General features: G+C 40.4%; 1 protein-coding gene across 12 annotated transcripts in view; it reads right to left on the bottom strand.

Annotated features, from left to right (window-relative positions):
- Positions 1–16,968, bottom strand: part of ITSN1 (intersectin 1) — a 176,454-nt gene that overhangs the window by 73,223 nt on the left and 86,263 nt on the right. For 11 of the 12 annotated variants that reach the window (XM_023548435.2, XM_023548438.2, XM_064273214.1 and 8 more), the window contains 6 exons: positions 15,759–15,938; positions 14,018–14,114; positions 10,829–10,929; positions 5,267–5,330; positions 2,198–2,335; positions 469–584 (listed from right to left, as the gene is read on the bottom strand). In XM_023548435.2, coding sequence (XP_023404203.2) covers positions 469–584; positions 2,198–2,335; positions 5,267–5,330; positions 10,829–10,929; positions 14,018–14,114; positions 15,759–15,938 — 696 coding nt within the window. Of the gene's footprint in view, positions 1–468; positions 585–2,197; positions 2,336–4,710; positions 5,237–5,266; positions 5,331–10,828; positions 10,930–14,017; positions 14,115–15,758; positions 15,939–16,968 lie in introns of those variants that run through there. The other variant, XM_064273217.1, reaches the window with a different exon arrangement.

Here is a 16,968-nt window from a genome sequence, read left to right as displayed (position 1 = left end):
ACGAGGCACCTTAAATGCACCAACATGGCACTGGCAGAGTATTTAACATAAAGAGACCCCAAAATAAATCTCACTTGCTTCTTAATATCAGTGATCATCTCATCATTCATAGTTCATCTTAGATGTCTCAGTGGAGCCCTGATGGAACAGTGGTTAAGTGGTTCTGCACTGGTGGTATTAAGCAACCACCTTACCGCTTATCAATTTTTTGTGTCTTTACAGAACATTTATGAAATACTTATTTAGCATCATATAATTGGATTTCAAGTGAGAAATTAGAGCAGAGATGCATTAGCAGAGCCCTTTTTTCTCTATACATATCCATCTCTAAAAGGACATTAAAAATGTCTCCTTCCCAGCTAACCTCAGTTAAAAGGATAGAGCAAAAATGCCAAAAGCTAACCATATTTTGCCTTAGAGGTAGAAAATCCCTAACACGACATAAATGAAACCTAAAGACCAGCTTACCAGGTAACTTCTTTTCTAGTTGCTGCTGTTCGTCCTCTAACACTGGCTCCTCCAGTAGCCGCTGGTCTACAGAGGACGAGCTGACGGCCGATATGCCACTGCCAGATCGAGCTCTTCTGCAATCACGCAAGAAAGAGAGAAAAGATAGTCATTCCTGTAAAGCTGCTGAGGTAGAACTGAGCAAGTTATGAAAGAGAACTGTAAAAGGTAATACCATATCACAGAGCAAATGTCATTTACAATGCAGAAAATTTAAAGGTTTGGTCCTCTCTATATAAAAAGAAGCCTAAAGAAACGAACATAGAAATGTCATCAGACTTGGAGTTCTAGCCGGCTCAAAATGTTTAAAACTACCACCAAAATTTGGACAATTCAAAGGATTCGCAATTACTTAACAACTGTAAAATGGTTAGAACAGGACCTGGGGCAGAGTAAACACTGTCTGTCAACTGACGTTACCATCACCTCTGATGTTCACTAGGTAACTGTAAAATGGTCAGAACAGGACCTGGGACAGGGTAAAGTGTCTGTCAGCTGACGTTACCATCACCTCTGATGTTCACTAGGTAACTGTGAAATGGTTAAAACAGGACCTGGGACAGAGTAAACACTCTCTGTCAGCTGACATTACCATCACCTCTCACGTTCACTAGGTAACCATAAGCTCCTCCATGGGAAGACGAGCAGCTCACCAACTGGGAGCATCTCTTGCCCCTTTACAAAACCTTCCCATCTTATCCCTTCATAAACACAGGAAATGTTCATACTTCACAGTTCTTCAAGCAAATCACTTCATTTACTGATAAGTTTCATTTTAAACCATTAACTTTGCCCTTTAAAACCAATCTACCTAGACTTTTTTGATGCTTTCTTATCAGCTTTTAGAGTTAAAATGTCTTCTGTCGTGAATCTGGCAGCTGTGGGATTTTATAGACAAACTGCCTGAAGCTAGACATTTGTTGTTACACATCACAGTTTTCTCGGCTTGCTCCAGAACTGTGTATCTGCTGATGGCGCTAACTACATTTCTCTTAGTTTTATGGAGATTCCCCCCGCCATCCTTCTCCAAAATTTGAAGAATTAGTAAAACAATTATTTTTATCTTTCATTCTTCTTCGTGGCTTGTGAGATCTCATATTTGTCTTTTGAGGTTAATGCTCTAGTAGGTAGCTAGCTGTGTGGCGGGTGTGTGCATAAACGTGCCTGTGTATGTTGAGGGCTTCGGTCACGGAAGATTTCACCCAGCTGGACCTCCGTGTGCTCTCTGGATGTCTCTACGAGACTGTGCTTCACACGAGGACAGCTACCTGTTATTATCTTCCTGATCATAATTTCTACATCGCTGGCATTCTGTTACCTTTTGAATGTGTACAATTCACAGGCAAATCTCCTTGTTTTACTTTCTGTGTACGGGTTCATACAGTTTCTCTTTCATTGCTAGCATCTGTTCCTAAAATATCTGGTGAGTTTAGTTTACATGTGTTTTTACTAAATCGGCAATCTTTTGGTGTTTTACTTCATTGTTTTACTAATGTATTAGAAGTACTGTGAAGAAAAGAACAGGCCCAGGACTAATGCAGAACCTAAACAAAAAGAAATTTTTGAATTCATGTATATTTCATTTACTTGCCAGGAATAAAAATCACTATTAGATATATATTCAATGAGGGTAAGTCTAGACTTCATAAACTCAGCACACGATTTCTTATAAGAGCCAAATGTTCCTTACCTAAAGGAAGGTGGGATATATTCTGGAGGCAAAACGGGTGGCAGCGGCTGGCCAGACATAGCCACGTCAATGAGGTGCATAGCCAGGATAAATTCTTCTGCTGTGAGTTTTCCATCTTGATCTATGTCGGAAAGATTCCTATTCAACAAAAAGTTAATTATGATCTCTTTTCATAAAAATGCATGTTTCTTACTCCTCACAATTGGCCTTAAAAGTTTTCTTATTCTGACTATGAGCTAACTGAGCCTCTCTGCGCCTTAGTTTGTAGAAATATTATCTACTTCATACGACTATTGTGAAGACAGGCCTTCAAGGGCTAATCTTCGTGGCCTCCAGCCACAGAGGCAAAGTGTTTTCTCCTCCTTGTTCTTGGATTGGACAGCATGAACTTGCCCAAGGAGCCGATGACAATAAACAGTTTTCCCTAGCAAGTTCAAGAATGTGATTTTACTTAAAAATTTCTCGACATTAAAAGAGGATGAACCCATTGCTGTTGAGCCGATTCCAACTCACAGCAACCCTGTAAGACAGAGGTGAACTGCCCTATAGGGTTTCCAAGAAGTGGCTGGTGGATTTGAACTGCCAACCTTTTGGTTAGCTGCCGTAGCACTTAACTACTGAACCACCAGGGCCCAAAGAGAATGAGAGGCAACAAATCTATATTCCAGAATGTCAGCAGGACAAATGCTACACTGGGAAACTGCCTTTGCCCAAGGCCATAATTTCAGAAACTTTCCTCTTAATTTTCAAATTCCTTCAGGTGCCATAAATCATTTTTTCTTTTTTTAAGGTATAATTTCCATGCAGTAACCGTACATTTTTAGACGACAGTTCTGGAAGTTTTGACAAATATATACAGTCATGTACCTACCACCAAAATACGTAGAATAATTTCATCACCACCAAAAATTCTTCCATGCCTCTTTTTGACCAACCTCTTCCCTTACCCCTAGTCCCTGGCAACAGTGATGTCTTTTCTATCCCTCTAGTTTTGCCTTTTGCAGACGCCTGACCCTCATATTTAAACATTAGAGTGATCAATGAAAATCTCACCTGTCTTCCTTGTCTGTGTTTCCTTTTTATGCCCTACCATTTGCCACTCCTAGGTGAATCAGATTAGAAAGCAGGTGCAATTATTTGTTTTTTTCTCCATACTTGCCAAAATTACGGCTAAGAGCATTTAATTAAAATAACTTTTCGGTATGTAGAGGATAACATAATAACTTTCTAACAGAAGAAGCCTCAGGTATTTTTTTCAAAGAGGGCAGGCTATAAACAAGACATGAAATATTCATTTCAATATATTCTGGTGTCATTAGAACCACCTACTAAATTATCCATCAACATCTATTAATGTCAGATCTTAAGTTTATATCACAGAGGGCGCTAGGATGCCGGCTGCGATGAGTCGGACTTGGCTCGACAGTAGAGGGTGTGTTTGTTTGTTTGGGATGCTGGTACCTGTCCAGACTTACAGAGGCATGGGGTATCATAGATGGAGCAGTAGTTAAAGTGCTTGGCTGCTAACCGAAAAGCTGGCAGTTCGAACCAACCAGACACTCCTCAGGAGAAAGATGAGGCAGTCTGCTTCCATAAAGATTTATAGCCTTAGAAATACTATGCGGCAGCTCTACTCCGTCCTCTAGGGTCGCTGTGAGTTGGAATGAACTTGATGGCAGTGGGTTTAGTGGGGTATCACAGATGCAGGGTCTGTTATTAACTGGAATATTCTACTGCAAAAGGCAGACCCTTTAATGTAACGCAGCAGGAATGGAGGAGGAAAGGAGCAGCACCAGCGTTTGGCCACCTCTGAGGCAACCAGGTCCACGTGTGCTGCAGGGAACTCGTGAACCCGTGGTGTGAGCAGTGGAGGCCAGGCTTTATTTTCCAGGAGAAACAACGGTCGCACATGATGGAAAGATGCACATTCATAAAGACCGTTCTGTTAACATTTAAATGTAAGGACACTCTTAAGGTCTAGGCATTGCTCAGCACAGGCCATTAAAATCCTAAGGAGATAGACAGAAAGAGTGCCTCCTGATGAAATTACACACCACCCCACTGATGTACTCCTGCCCCCTCCACTCCAAAGAAAATTAAACTTGAATCTGATTAAGCTACCAGATCAGTGGTTCTCAACTGGGGACAATTTTGCACCCCAGGGTACATTTAGCAAAGTCTGGTAACATTTTTGATTGTCACACTGAGGGGTGGGGAACATGTTGCTGGCATTTAGTGGGTAGGGGCCAGGGAGGCTACTAAATGCCCTACAATGTGCCAGACAGTCCCCACGACAAAGAATGATGCAGCCCAAAATGTCAACAGTGCTGAGGTTGAGACACTTGCTCTAGATCCAACTACAAATTTACAGGAAATAGAGGAAACGGGAACAAATTAACCAACACCTATACCACAGGGATGCGATCATCAAAATTTAGACCCTAAGAAACTAAGAAACTATAGGACAAACCTTTTTTTGGCTAGGGATGGAGAACAAGAGAAGGGGAACTTACAAATTAAAGGTCACCATGAGTCAGATCAACTCCACGGCAACCAACAACACACGTGTCAGTCAATCACTGTAGAGTAAGGATGTATTTTAGTCCTGATTTAAACAAAAAAATTATGAGGTGATTTAATCACAAGGGTTACTGTTAAATTTTTTAGGTGGGGTATTAGTGTTGCGGTTATGCTTTAAAAAAAAAAACAAACCTATCTCTTTCAGAGATACATGCTAAAATAGTTGCAGTTGAAATGATGTGATGACTGAGATTCGGCTTAGAATCATCATCAGGAGGAGGGAGAAGAAACAGAATTGGCCACAAGCTGAGAATTATTTAAACTATGTTGTGAGTTCTTAAGGGTTCGTTGTATTAACCTCCCTGTTTTGGGAGTTGTCAAAGTAAAAAGAGGGGAAAAGATTGGGGAGGCGAAATCACAACCCACTGAAAATCCCACATACTGTATACATTCCTCACGTAAACAACGGGAGGAATCTGAGGCCATATTGTACGGCCTAAGAAATACAGTGTCCACTATAGACAAACCTAGGCACTTTTCACTCCTTACCATATGGAAGCCAGCTGAGTCTGTGGTAAACTTGATTGCATAAGAATAGTTCTTGCTTGGGGACCTACAGGGAAACCAGGAAGATAAAGACATGAGTCAGCACAACTGTCACTGTCAGGAAGACCAGTGCTGGGGGCACTCGTTCTGTGCCCTCTCCTGCACTCATGGTGATTTAAATAACACCTGCTATTTTTTTATTACCCTAGGGGCTTCTTACATAGGATATCAAGCCCCAGGGAAAAGGGGAAGAAACAAAACACAGGCACAGTGTCTGGCACGTAACATGCCCTCGATAAATACTCATTAAATGAGTGCTTATAAGTAACAAAGAATTAGTATGTAAAGATCAGGGTTTCAAGATACAATCTGCCCAAAATAGAGCCTTTCATCCAGATCATCATCTCTATTTGATCTGGCTTTTACTCAAAAAGCTGAAATTTATTCTCTAAATTCACCATCTTCTGCCACTGCCACTGCCACTGCCCTCCAAAAACCATCAAACAAACTCAGGGAAGAGTCAGAGAATCTTAGAGCATCTCTTCTAACCATCTGATTGCACGGTTTTAAAAAGAGTAACTTGCTCACGGTTGTGCAAATGGCTAATACCAGAGCCAGGATTAGAACACTTTTTCTATGACAGCAATTAAAAAGAATGTCTGAAATTTCAACACTCTTCCTCACAAAATTAGCTTTCGTTTCTTCAAAATAGTTGTAACTTCTGCTCTGGCATGAAACTAGTCTTAGGTACAAGACAGAAGTTATAACAGGCGATTTTAACCAGAGGCAGGGAGAGAGACAATATGTCTTATTTCCAGCCCTGCTTCTCAGGGTACGGTCCTGAGACCAAGAATGGAAAGCTGCCAAAATTATGTTTGGGAGATTCCAGTGTATAAACTTCTGCCTCTGCCCATTTCGTTTTTCAAATGTGACTGTGGTCTTGCAGGCAAACAACAGAGGTTAGGGATCTCTGAGAATCATTGCAGGGGTCCAGCATGTGAGTCCCTGGAGAACTGCAGAAAATACTCCCGTGAACTCGACGCTGAGGGCTCTGATCCTGGTGCAGTCAAGAACTTGCTGAGTGACCTGGGGCAGGGTTTTCCTGACCGGATGGACTCTCATTTTCTCATTTCAGAAGCCCTTTCCAGATTAAAGAGCCCTGGTGGCGTGTGCAGTGGTTAGGAGCTCGGGTGCTAACCAAAAGGTCAGCAGTTCAAATCTACCAGCTGCTTCTTGGAAACCCTATGGGCAGTTCTACTCTGTCCTATAGGGTCGCTATGAGTTGGAATTGACTCAACAGCAATGGTTATGGTTTTCTAGATTAAAAAGTCTATGATCTACTGTATAAGGGTACATAACACTGAACTCATCAGAGTGCTAGCACACAAAGTATTCAATGATAAGTAGTTGTTACTGATAGCGTTTTGACTTTTATTTACGTGTAAAATACTGGCAGAAAAGCACACAAGTACACACGTGTGTATATATACATGTGCACGTGTGCATATACATGTGTACATACACACATGCTCGTGTGTACGTACACGTGTGCACATATAACACAGCTAAATTTTCCAAACTGAAAATGCTCAAGTGAACAGCACCCAGATCATGAAACAGAAGCTCCTCCTGGACTCCCTTCTAATCATCACTTCCCACCAAGGGTAGCCTAACTTCTAACAGCATGGCATGCCCTCTGCTAGGTCTGGCTTATTTGCTCAACACACTATTGGGTGTAATTGTAGAACACTAATGCTCACTGCTCTCCACTTTACCACCGTGTAAGTACATCTCAGCTCATTACACCCAGTCTACTGCTGATACACTTTCAGAAAGTTTCCCCTTTGGGGAACATCTACATGGTCCTGCTGGATCTGTGTGTGTATGTACGCACGTGTGTCTATACATGTGTATCTCGAATATGAACAAATCCAGAGAAGGTTCTAACAACATTCTACTGAATTAACGGGAAGGTTCTAAAGGCTCCGTGCTGTCTGAAGCGAGGAAATCCCACAGCACTGTCTATGTATGTGTATATCCAATATGAACGCATCCAGAGAAGGTTCTAACAACACTCTTTACTGAATTAATGGGAAGGTTCTAAAGGCTCTGTACCGTCTGCAGTGAGGAAATCCCACTAAGCATTTTCTTTAGAAACTGCAACATGATTTATGAAGGTTGGCAATATGAAAGTAGAATGGCCACAGCCTTGATTTTCTTTAATTTACACTTTTAACAATTCTCTCCACTCCTGAACTATATTAAAAAAAGTTAACAGTTCACCTACTACAAATAAAGAACGTAACAACAAGTGAAAAGAACTAGCCCTGGAACGGAACATCAGGAGACTTGGGTTCAGGTCCTGATTCCTACCACTCCCAAATGACATGTGGCATTAACAAAACCACTTTCCCTCTCTAAGCATCAGTTCCTTCATCTCTGAAATGAGGGAAATAAATGACCTAGAACACAGGTGGCAAACTACAGCTGGCTGCCTGTTTTTATAAATAAAGTTGTATTGGTACACAGCCATACGTATTCACTTAAGTATGACACATGACTGCTCTCACGTTGCAATGGCAGACTTGAGTGGCTGCGATGGAGAGCATACAGCCACGAGAGCTCTACAGAAAATGTTTGCTGACCTTACACCAGAAGATCACAATAGTTTCTTTGAATTCTAATTCTCATTGACTCTGTAAGTCCTAAGACAATGTTGTGAACATTCAAATAGATCCACAACTCCTAACATAGCATCTCAGCATAACAATCAAAACCAAACCCACTGTCTTCAACTCGATTCCAACTCATAGCAACACTGTAGGACAGAATCGAAGTGCCCCATAGGGTTTCCAAGGCTGTAATCATTACGGAAGCAGACTGCCACATCCTTCTCCCTCAGAACAACTGGTAGATTCGAAATGCCGACCTTTCAGTTAGCAGCTGAACAAGTTAGCCACTGCCCCACCAGGGCTCCTTTCTAAGCATAACAGGACAGCGAAAAGAAGAGCTTTGAGTGCACAAAACTATACTGTGGAAGCCTACATACATAAAGGAATACTGGTTTTGGACTACGTGGCTGGAAAAGCAACATTGCGAGGATAAACAGAAAGCTCAAGTTCAAACCCCACTACAGACATCTGTGTTTGAGTGGCGTAGCATGAATATGAAGGAGAGAGATAATTACATGGAGTTAATGTTTTAAGAAGCCCTGGTACCCCAGTGGTTAAGTGGTTGGTTGCTAACCAAAAGATCAGCGGTTTGAACCCTGCAGCTGCCCTGTGATAGAAAAATGTGGTAGTCTGCTTCCATAAAGATTACAGCCTTGGAACCCTATGGGGCAGTCCTACTCTGTCCTGTAGGGTCGCTATGAGTCAAAATCAACTCAAGGGTTTAATGTTTTACTTCAAACAATTAGTAAGACCTTAGTTTTCCTGATTAATATATAATAACCACTTAGCATCTTCATTGTTTCAGAATTAAACAATATAGTACAATGGCTCTCTGAGGAGAGGGGCCAGCATTAATAAGATTACCAGAATTCTAAAACTACTTATGTAACCTTAACCAAAGAACAGTCTCTCTCCATTTTATAAAATTGTGTCTTTCAAGAGCATGCAACAGCATACACGTCAAGCTGTGAAGGAGATGTGGTACCCACCTAACCAGGTGTACCAGCTAAGTAAACCCCTGTAATCGATGTGGGTAAATGATGTCACCGCTAGATTATCTTCACGTTCCATGCTGGATGACTCATATCACAAGATCAGAAGTTCTTATCCTTTCTTCTGCTGGAACCAATAAATTGATGGCATTCTATGCCCATAACCTACTCTTACAGGTGCAGCCAGTATTTGATGACAATGAAAGGAAGTATGTGACAGTGAAGCTCAATGATACCCCACTCCAAAAACACATATGGAATGCAAGAGCGAAAGCGACAGTGTGAGGATAACCTCGGTTCTCCTCTAATTTATTTTAAAACATAAATTATCTATAACTTCTACACTTTAACTGGTATTCACAACACTGTTGTTAGGTGCCATCAAGTCAGTTCTGACTCACAGTGACTTTATGTACAACAGAACGAAACACTGCCCGGTCCTGTGCCACGCTCACAATCATTGTTATGGTTGAGCCCATTGTTGCAGCCACTGTATCAATCCATCTCCCTGACGGTCTTCCTCTTTTTCCCTGACTCTCTACTTTACCAAGCATGATGCCCTTCTCCAGGGACTGGTCCCTCCTGACGACATGTCCGAAGTACATGGGACAACACTAGGAGGTCACAATTCCAAGGTGGAGAACTAATGGCTAGGTAAGAATTATAATTATTTGCTATTGTAAAAATATCTTTTAGTCCTTTTAATATGAGAACCTACGAAAAACCAAGAAGGTGGGGAAAAAAACACAAAAGAGATGAGGAATATTAATTATATATTTCACTAGAGTTTCTTTACATAAATGAGACCTTTTCTCAACTTTCTTGATATTCTTCAGCTGAATGAGTAACTGTTTTGGGGGGTTCTACCCTGAAAATCTTGAAACATAATGCCATTTTTCTTTTGAAAATAAAAATTCCAATTGTGACTAATATGAAAAAAAGAAAATAGTAAGAATCAGCACTTAAAAGCGTCCTGCATTGTATCCTGGGGCTTCTTACCCCCTCACCGCAGGAAAACCAAGCACCCTCTTGCCTCAGGAAAACCAAGTACCCTCACCTCAGGAAAACCAAGCATCCCTTCACCTCAGGAAAACCAAGCACCGCTTCACCTCAGGAAAACCAAGCACCCCTCACCTCAGGAAAAGGAACCTTTCCTCTTCCCTTCCTTTCTTCCATGTTTGTTAAAGGGCAGTTATGTGTTTTTTTTTCTTTTATACTTAATGCTTACATCAGAGATCTTGATTTTCCGATATTGTAATTATGTGTTTCTTTCCAACACTCTCATCAATTTTAAGTGTTTAACCCTTCTTGAGAAAGGCTTCTGGATGGTATCCAAAAATCCTTCTCTGCCCTTCTGATGTAGATAACAGAATCGTCATGTTTTGTAAAAATCCACTGAGGGCATAAAACTTAACTCTGGTCTTTTATAGATGAAGGACTAAGATCCAAAGAGGTAAAGTGACTCTGTGCTAGTTAGTGGCAGAGCCAGGTTCCAATCTCCCCAACCAGTCACCTTTCACCCTACATGCTACCTCAAACTCTGAACTGTGAAGTAGGTAGTTTTAAGTTCCTCTATAAAGCTGGATTTAAGAAGTTAGTTTTTGTACAAGGCAGTGTCTCTTTGCTATGGATTTGCTTAGCATGTAAGTAGCTTTCATAGAGCTTCCCTGGTCTATGTTCCATTTCACCAACAGGCAAGAAAGCAAAGGCCTGAGGCACTGGAGAATACAGTAGCTATCTATGGAGTTACCAGTAGAGGAAAACACCAGGACCAAGGAACAATGAAACTCTATCAAGAAATAAAGAGAGGAAGACATTTGAAAAACATCTCTGACCAAACATCTAGAACCAATCTGCATTTAGCACAAGGATCAATTTCATTAATTGTTCCTTTAAAGTACCTGTTAAGTGTCCACTCATGGTTTTGTCGTGACTGTTGAATAACTGCCTGTATTTCAGTCTTGATGACTGAGGGACGGCCCATTCTGCCACTGGAGGGGCACTGTGGGGGGGGGCAGACAAAGAGGATTCATTGTGAGAACAACCTATTTTACTTCTTTAAAAACAATAAACTAAGACGTGCTGTAGACAATAATGACTAGTTTAACTTTTTATTCACTTTCTAATCACCGTTTCTCGGTTTTCTGTAATGAGTATTTTCCATTTTTAAGTTTATAAACATTTCTCCCAAACTTGATAAGCTCATTATTTTTCCTGAATCTCTAGGGTAAATGCAACAGACCAAGTGGCTGTTGCAAGTTATACAGATAATTTAATAATCTGAAGGCTCTCCAAAACGATGGAAATCTCCTCAGAACTGAGGTGGTGCCATAATGCCCGGGGTTTTCTAGAATTCTAGAACATTTCTGTTTCAATTTAAAAAGAAGTGCTGACATAAACATACAAGCGCCTTTAAAGTTACTAATTGCCTAAAATGTTTTAACTTTCTATACACCAAAAAGCAGGATGTGTTTCTTAATGAAGTGAAATTATCTCGTTCTGGGAAGTTTAAATTGCCGTCCAACAGAACATTTCAAGGCTCACAGCACAGCAGTGGAGCGGGAATGGAGAGAGCTCCATTTATTGACTGCCATCCAGGGCCGGCCTTTGCTTGCCAATGCGCCTCAGCCCTGACCTGTGGAAACCCCTGCCGGCAGTCAGGGTGGGTTGAGACCTACTTAGTGGTTAGCTCCTCTGAGGCCCACAGGTGTCACACTGGTACTGAGGGCATGTGCAGAGCCTGATGGTGAAATAGGGTGATTTATAAATAATGGCTGAGCTGACAGTGAAAACGGCACTCCACGTCCAGGGCACAGGACGACTAATGCCTCAAATGCAATTTTCTTTCATTTCAATAAAAATCTCTATTTCTCACATGTAAAAGCAAAATTTTAATCATAAGATGACTGTCTTAATTTATATATCTATACATACCCTCATAATTTATGGATGTTATCTATGCACTTAGTTACCACACACACTTCATAAAAAATAGGAAATCGCTTACAAATCCCTAAAAAGTACCTATATAAATTCACCCTTTTCAGTTTTTGTAAAGTTTCCTATTTTATTACATGCAAACTTTTTTCATATGGCCACACATTTTTATGCATCTCTCTTTTTAAAACAATTATTTTGAAAATAATGTCTGAAGTTTTCTTAATAGAAACCACTCACCAAGATGTAGTCTGCTGCGAGCACCTCTGTGAGTACTCTATCATTTTTAACTAGTTATCTGCTAATTCCAACTCCTGCCTACCCTCTCATTTTAAACTAGTTATCTGCTAATTCCAATTCCTGCCTATCTGTCAAGAAGCTATCTTTCCAGTGCACTCCAGGAATGCAGGGTGTGACATACAGAAACTGTCCCAGATTACACTTAGCAAGTCAGAGCTTTCTGCAAAGTCCTGGGAATCTAAATAGACTAAAAACTCATTGATAATATGTAAACAAAAGTTTACATGCCTGGTCACAACAACTTGCTAGGGATTTAAATTACTGGTATTGAAAAGCTGACTGGCTACATTAGAAAAAAAACTGCCCTAATGACATTAATGTTCACTAATTTTTTTTTAAATACTGACTGTTAACTCATTCTAATGTCATAAATTAAGACAGATGTCAAAATCCCTTGTGGATGGGTCAGCAAAAACGCAAAACTTCAGCAGGGTATAGTGAAAAGGACAAAAAATATGGAATTTAGTGAGTTTTTTAACCTCTGCTCTGTTGTCAACTAGCTGTGGGGAGGAATGACCATCCCGGTCTCGTTTCCCCATTCACAACGCTGAGACAAGTTCTACATCACATGTGGTTGTGTGGGGGTTAAATGGGACCAATGAGGTACCTGACAACGCAGATGCTCAACAAAAGTCCTTGCACCTTAAGAGCAAAACCTTAGCTAAGTGAAACACAGACACCTGTATACCAGTCAGCTGAAACTTGCTAAAATGATTTGTGATTCATGGTTAAGAACATAAGCTTTAAAATCAGAAAGTACTCAGCTCAAATCTTTGCTCTGCCCCTCGTGAGTCACATTATCACAGGCAAGTTACTTAAGGTCCCTGAGCTTCTTCTCATCCACAACACAGAGAAAATAACGGGTCTACCTTCTGGCGGAGAAGGAGGCCGTTAAATGAGATAACGCGCATAAAGCACCTGGCACGGTGCTTTTCAGTTTATGGATTTTCTTTAAATCATTTTTTAAAGGTAATTATAAAGAGATGAAAACACAGAGCTAGGAAATTATATAAGAAATCTACATTAAAAAAGCAGTCTCATTCAAGCACTCCAGGGTTCTCAACCATCCAAGAGAGCCTGAATCATATTCAATGGTGCTTCTCTTTAAAATGGCTTGATTCATTTAAGACAGACCTCTAGGGAGGGCTGAAACAAGAAAAGATGGATCGTCTTCATTGACATCCCCCATCATACCCCCTCCCCCCAAAAAAGTGGCTTAATTTTTCATCTTTGTAGCAGCATGTAAGGGAAAAAACCAGGGAGAAAGAAAATAAAAATATGAAAGAAAGGGAAACCAAGATTGGCTGAAATAGAAGCAATAAGGTCACAGAAGGTGGGCCACATACTTGATTAACTTGAACTGTTTACTAATCCAGATAATTCAGTTCATAAAAACTGGTCTTATATCTATGGTTTTACTGAGAATTCATGAGATGATGTGAGATAGAATTAAAAACAAGGACGATTGTGACTTCAGTCTTCATACAAAATTATTTACAAACAAACTTCTAAATGGTTACACAAAACAGTTAATTCACTATTTTTTCTCCTGCCCTGGAGTACTATTTTACTATTTTTAAACATCTTTACTATTTTTTACTATTACCTATTTGTTGTCCTCTTTAAAAACAAAAATGCAAAGCCTTTAAAGGAAGTATCACATCCTTGATTACTGTCATCTCTGTAACAAATAAATGTTAAGACCTCGTAACATCCAAATTAAGAAAATTATTAACAGCATTCTATAAAATTCATGAAGACAAATAAAGAACACAGCTAATTCATTTTCAAATGTCTGAGTTAATCAGATAATGGCTTTAACCAAGCCTCCTTGGTTAAACAAGCCAACTTACCTAGCCACGTCAAATGACTGCGCCTTCTGTAATTTAGTGTTTAACTGTGTCCCTGGACCAGATCTACTAAAGGAAGAACTCTTTGGCAATGTGGCTGCTGTAAAAAAATGTTGAATAATTTTAATCCTACAAAGATAAGAAACTTTTCCCCATTTATGGAAATTATAATGCACGGTCATCAAATCTGAGGCGGAAATAATCCCTCCCTTCTCACCACCCTGGACTCAAAAAGTTTACTCCCTGATCCCCTCCTTGCCCTCTTGCCAAGAAACGTTTCCAGATTTGCTCATTCTACTGAAAAACACCTTACTATTTTAAGTTGTAATGCGTGCTTCCACAAAATTTTATTCTTCATTAACCTTTTACTATCAGGTTTTATAGGAGCTCTTCTAATAGTTAAAGGGGAAATGGCTTACACCGTAAGCTGGTGTTCTTTTTAACACCACTGGAAGAGCTGAAGAATTAGTTCCAAGTGTGAGTGCCAAGAAGTCACAAACCGTAGTCTTGGCCAATAACATGTGAGGTTAGGGAGGGTCAGCTTTTGGGTCTGATTCTCACTGAGGCTGGCTGGCTTTGTGTCCGGAAAAAACAAAACAAAAAACTCTGAGCCTCAGCCACATTCCCCTCATCCTTACAAAAGAAAACAAGCATCAGCGTGTATGGATTCACCAATACTACTAGAAAAACAACACGTATGCGCCTTCTCAGCAGCCATCAGATCTGCAGTCACTGTCACGTGTGAAAGATGGACTACACGTGACAAGAAAATTTTTTCTTTTTTTCCAGAGTACATTTAGATTCTTTGGCCACAACTTAGAGACATATGTGCACATACGTAATAAATCTAGGGGGCTACAATCACAAAAATAATGACACAAACATAACACTGAAACTCATATTGTCAACACTACAGGATTTGCTCAGACATATCCAAAGTGTTTTTTTGTTATAATTTCCACATTTATACATATTCATTCAAGATTTGTTATACTATGTTATCTACATCTACAGTTTATGCTTTCTTCTCACTAAAGGGAAAAAGACTCTGAATAAAGTCTCAAAATGAAATGAACTAAACCAGGAACTTCTGAGTCCTTTCCTTCGATTCAGCACGTAACGACCCTAACTTAAATATTCAGTTATTTACCAGGCTCCCGTCCACCTCCTCAAAGAAAACGTGCACTGGTTTTTCCTTTTTTTCTCCTCGCATAATTCTACTCCTAAAGGACTGGCTTGCTTACCAGCAATTCTTAGCAGCTGGAGGAAAGTGGTAACTGATAACATTAAAATAAAAAATGTTCAAATACTGTTCAAACTTTTGTTGGAGAGGAAATTACGTTCTTGGCTTTAGCTGTTGAGTTCACCTTTACAACAGTACCCAACCGAAATCAAGTCAATCCCAACTCATGGCAACCCTATAGGACAAAGAGCTGTTCCATAGGGTTTCCAAGAGTGGCTGGTGGATTCGAACTGCTGACCTTTTGGTTAGCAGCTGAGCTCTTAACCATTGTGCCACCAGGGTTCCACAATAGGACCCAGAGGTACAGAATTCTATTCACCTGTACTGCTCCATCCTACTACCTACTACCACATCACATTTAATCTGCTGAAATAAGTGGGAAATAAAATTTTTTTAATACATGGACATTTCCCTCTGAAATAAAATAGCATTTAATCAGAAAGAGTGAGCGGTGGAACACGAAGTATAAAGACCAGCCGAAGGTCTGGGCAGGTCACCTACCAGCGTGAGCAAATGCAGGCAGAGGCTGTACAACAGGCGGGGCCCCGTTAGCCAGGGGAGGCACTGCTGCTGGAGGGACAGAAGATACTAGGGGTGGAGACATTCCCACAACTGGAATGGATCCCATTGGCACTGGAGCAACAGCCGTAAGGGGTGGCGTGCTGGCGATACCTCCGAATCCTAGAAGGGAAAAATACCAATATAATTTGCATTCAAGCCACATTTCAACCTCCAGTGATAACTCACCTAGAATTGCTAGAAGAAGAAAATCATTTTCTGATTGTAACGTATTCTCATTTAAGATATGGTTTCCAATGAATAGTTTTAAGATTATCAAAAATTATGCCTATGACCACATCAACCCAAAAAAAACCTACTGCCGTCGAGTCGATTCTGACTCATAGTGACCCTGTAGAGTTTCTGAGACCGTAAATCTCTATGGAAGCAGACTGCCACATCGTTCCCCCGAGGGGCTGTGGGTGATTTCAAACTGCTGACCTTTTGGTTAGCAGTCGATCGCTTTAACCACCGTGCCACCAGGGCTCCTTGATCACATCAAAATGACTTAAAATCTACCTTGAAGAGAGGTTTGCTGGCCAAAGATCAATATCAATAGGAATAATAACTGCAAAGGACTGAAAGCCATCAAATATAAATAAATCCAGGAGTTCATAATGCTATTTAAAAATAAATATAAATAAATCCTAATTGGTCACCAAGGAGAATATTAGGTGATCAATTATTTATTTTGAAAACACTAAACAAAGGGGAAAAAATTAAGTATTTATCTTGCCTTTACTATATAAACTGTAACTCAGGGTAACCAAATATTTGATGAGGTGGAACTTCACTCTATAGAAGAAATGACAAAACCAAAATAAGTATCTTATCATTTTTTAAAAAATTATTTTATTGTGTTTTCTTCGAGGGACAGAGTAGCAGGGGTAGGGGTCTGGAAACCATGGTTTGGGGAGACATCTAGGTCAACTGGCATAACAAAGTTTATTAAGAAAATGTTCTGCATCCCACTTTGCTGAGTGGTGTCTGGGGTCTTAAAAGCTTGCGAGCAGCCATCTACGATGCATGAATTGGCTCCAACTAACCTGGAGCAAAGTAGAATGAAGGACACCAAAGACACAAGCAAAATACTAGCCCAAGAGACAAAAGGGCCCCATAAACCAGAGGCTCCGTCAGCCTGAGACCAGGAGAA

Source organism: Loxodonta africana, chromosome 20 (genome assembly GCF_030014295.1).
Source record: "Loxodonta africana isolate mLoxAfr1 chromosome 20, mLoxAfr1.hap2, whole genome shotgun sequence".
In the NCBI taxonomy this organism is placed as follows: domain Eukaryota; kingdom Metazoa; phylum Chordata; class Mammalia; order Proboscidea; family Elephantidae; genus Loxodonta; species Loxodonta africana.
The sequence above is the reverse complement of the archived record's forward strand: the minus strand, read 5'-3'. Positions and strand labels throughout refer to the sequence as shown.